At 39.3% G+C, this 2529-nt stretch overlaps 1 protein-coding gene across 1 annotated transcript in view; it reads left to right on the top strand.

Moving 5' to 3' along the window:
• Positions 1-2529, top strand: part of LOC106876685 (uncharacterized) — a 53277-nt gene that overhangs the window by 44157 nt on the left and 6591 nt on the right. The window contains exon 28 of the mRNA XM_052974881.1: positions 77-2521. Coding sequence (XP_052830841.1) covers positions 77-2521 — 2445 coding nt within the window. The remainder of the gene's footprint in view (positions 1-76; positions 2522-2529) is intronic.

Raw genomic sequence — 2529 nt, 5'->3', positions numbered from 1 at the left:
GTGTGTGTGTGTGTGTGTGTGTGTGAATTATTTCATTAAATTTCTTTCATTTCCAATCCTCTGATTTCCATTTCAGAATGTCATGACTGTGTTGTAAGAGGGAAAATAATCTCAAGTGGAAGACGCTTTAGTTTTGAAGATGGTTGCTTAGAGTTCCACTGTCATTGTAGATGTGATGGTTCTTACTACTGCCCTGCAGCCCAAACAGTTTCCAAGTGTTCGACCTGTCAAAACTGTACAGTCGATGGTATGAAGTATGCTGGTGGGATTGGTTTTAAACGCCGCATGGACTGTGAAGCTATAAGCTGCGTTTGTCATTGCAATGGAACATATGTTTGCTATCCAGAACAGACCATGAAGTTACCATGTAACACAGACATTGCCCATACAGGAACTCCAAAACCTACAATGCCAATTCCTTATACATTGTCAGGCACACTGAAACCTATAAAAGGTCCTGACCATCCTGCTGTTGGCGGAATTTCTCAGAGTTACTTCTCACCAACTCCACCATCGTTAGGGACAGTATCTCCTCCACACAAGGAACGAAATGAAGTGGACCTGAGTCTCATTAATGAGACTGAGATTCATCATGATATCGAAGTCAAAGCTGATTCGTCAATTGCTATACAAGGTGCACGTTTAGTCCACAGTAAGACTGAAACTCAACTAAAGTTTGGAAATGGGACATTTGCTATTCATAAAACACATTCAATCGTGAATAATGACACAGTTTTAACAGCCAACTCTGATACTTGCCAAATATGTCATGTCTATAGTAAGGTCCACAGAGGTAACACACAATTCCGTTTCGTTGAGGGATGCTATGAATATCTTTGTAACTGTTACTGTGATGGTAGCTGGACATGTCCAGATAATCTGAGTGTTAATACATGCAAGAAGAAGAAGCTGTCTTGTGTTGTCGATGGACGTAGTTACAGGTTAAACACAACTTTTATCAAACAAATCGACTCTTGTACTGAACAAACCTGCACCTGCAATATTGATGGCAGCTACCATTGTCTGGCAGACTCTGTTGTAGATGTTTGCAGGCAAGCACCAGCTTGCCATTTGTGCAGTGCTCGAGGAAAAATTATTCAACCTAACTCTGATTTCCAACTAAGAGAAGGTTGTTTTAAATATAAATGCCGTTGTAATTGTGATGGTAGTTGGAATTGTCCTAAGGAGACAGCAGTAAATCTTTGTGAAAGAAATAATAAATGTATCCGATGCAATGCCTATGGCACCACTGCAGTACCCAACAGTAACTTTGAGTTAGAAAAAGACTGTATTAGGTATCAATGTCGATGCAACTGTGATGGCAGCTGGAATTGTCTGGGTGAATCAGCAGTTAGGATTTGTGGTACGAAATGTATCAAATGCAATGCCAAAGGCACAATAGCAGAACCAGATTCTGATTTTATTTTGCAACAGGACTGCATCAAATATCAGTGTAGATGCAACTGTGATGGAAGCTGGAATTGTCCAGGAGAGAAAGCCATAAATGTATGCAACATGGATGAAAGAACTGGTTGCTATTATTGCAATGTAAAAGGAGAAAGAAAAAGTGGTAATTCCCAATTTGAACTGAAAGAAGGTTGCTATAGATACCGATGTAGATGTAATTGTGATGGAGGTTGGAACTGCCCAGGTGAAACTGCAGTTAACGAGTGTCGTTCACAATGTCATCAATGCGATGTGCGTGGAGTTAAGCATCAACCAAACACAAGATTCTCTCTACAAGACGGCTGTATTAAATACGATTGTATTTGTAACTGTGATGGAGGTTGGAGGTGTCCGACTGGGGTTGACACATGTAATACCGATCAAGAAACCGGCTGCCATTATTGTGACGTCAGAGGTGAAAAGAAAAAAGGGCACACACGTTTTGAACTGGAGGAAAATTGTTATAAATTTCAATGCGCATGTAACTGTGATGGTAGCTGGAAATGTCCTGCAGCAACAGCTATAAATATATGTCAACAAAATAAGACCACATGCATAAATTGTTTAATATCTGGAAAAAGTTATCAAAGCAATATTGCATTTACTCGGGATGTAGATTGCTACAGATATCGATGTTTTTGTAACTGTGATGGAAGCTGGAACTGTCCTGCTGAAAGTGCAGAGTTTATTTGTGATGAATCATCAAAAGGAAATTGCCAACAATGTAATGCAAAGGGTAAGATTTATTCAGGAAATACAGAATTTCAACATGAAGAAAATTGCTACAGATATGAATGTAAATGCAATTGTGATGGAAGCTGGAATTGTCCTGCTGAAAACGCAACATATATTTGTGGTGCCAGCACAGGAAATTGCCAACAGTGTAATGCAAAGGGTAAGATTTATTCAGGAAATACAGAATTTCAACATGAAGAAGATTGCTACAGGTACGAATGTAAGTGCAATTGTGATGGAAGCTGGAATTGTCCTGCTGAAAACGCAAAATATATTTGTGATACCAACAGAGGAAATTGCCAACAATGTAATGCAAAGGGTAGGATTTATTCAGGAAATACAGAATTC

Source organism: Octopus bimaculoides, chromosome 19 (genome assembly GCF_001194135.2).
Source record: "Octopus bimaculoides isolate UCB-OBI-ISO-001 chromosome 19, ASM119413v2, whole genome shotgun sequence".
Taxonomy (NCBI): Eukaryota; Metazoa; Mollusca; class Cephalopoda; order Octopoda; family Octopodidae; genus Octopus; species Octopus bimaculoides.
This window is presented reverse-complemented; position numbering and strand designations above follow the sequence as displayed.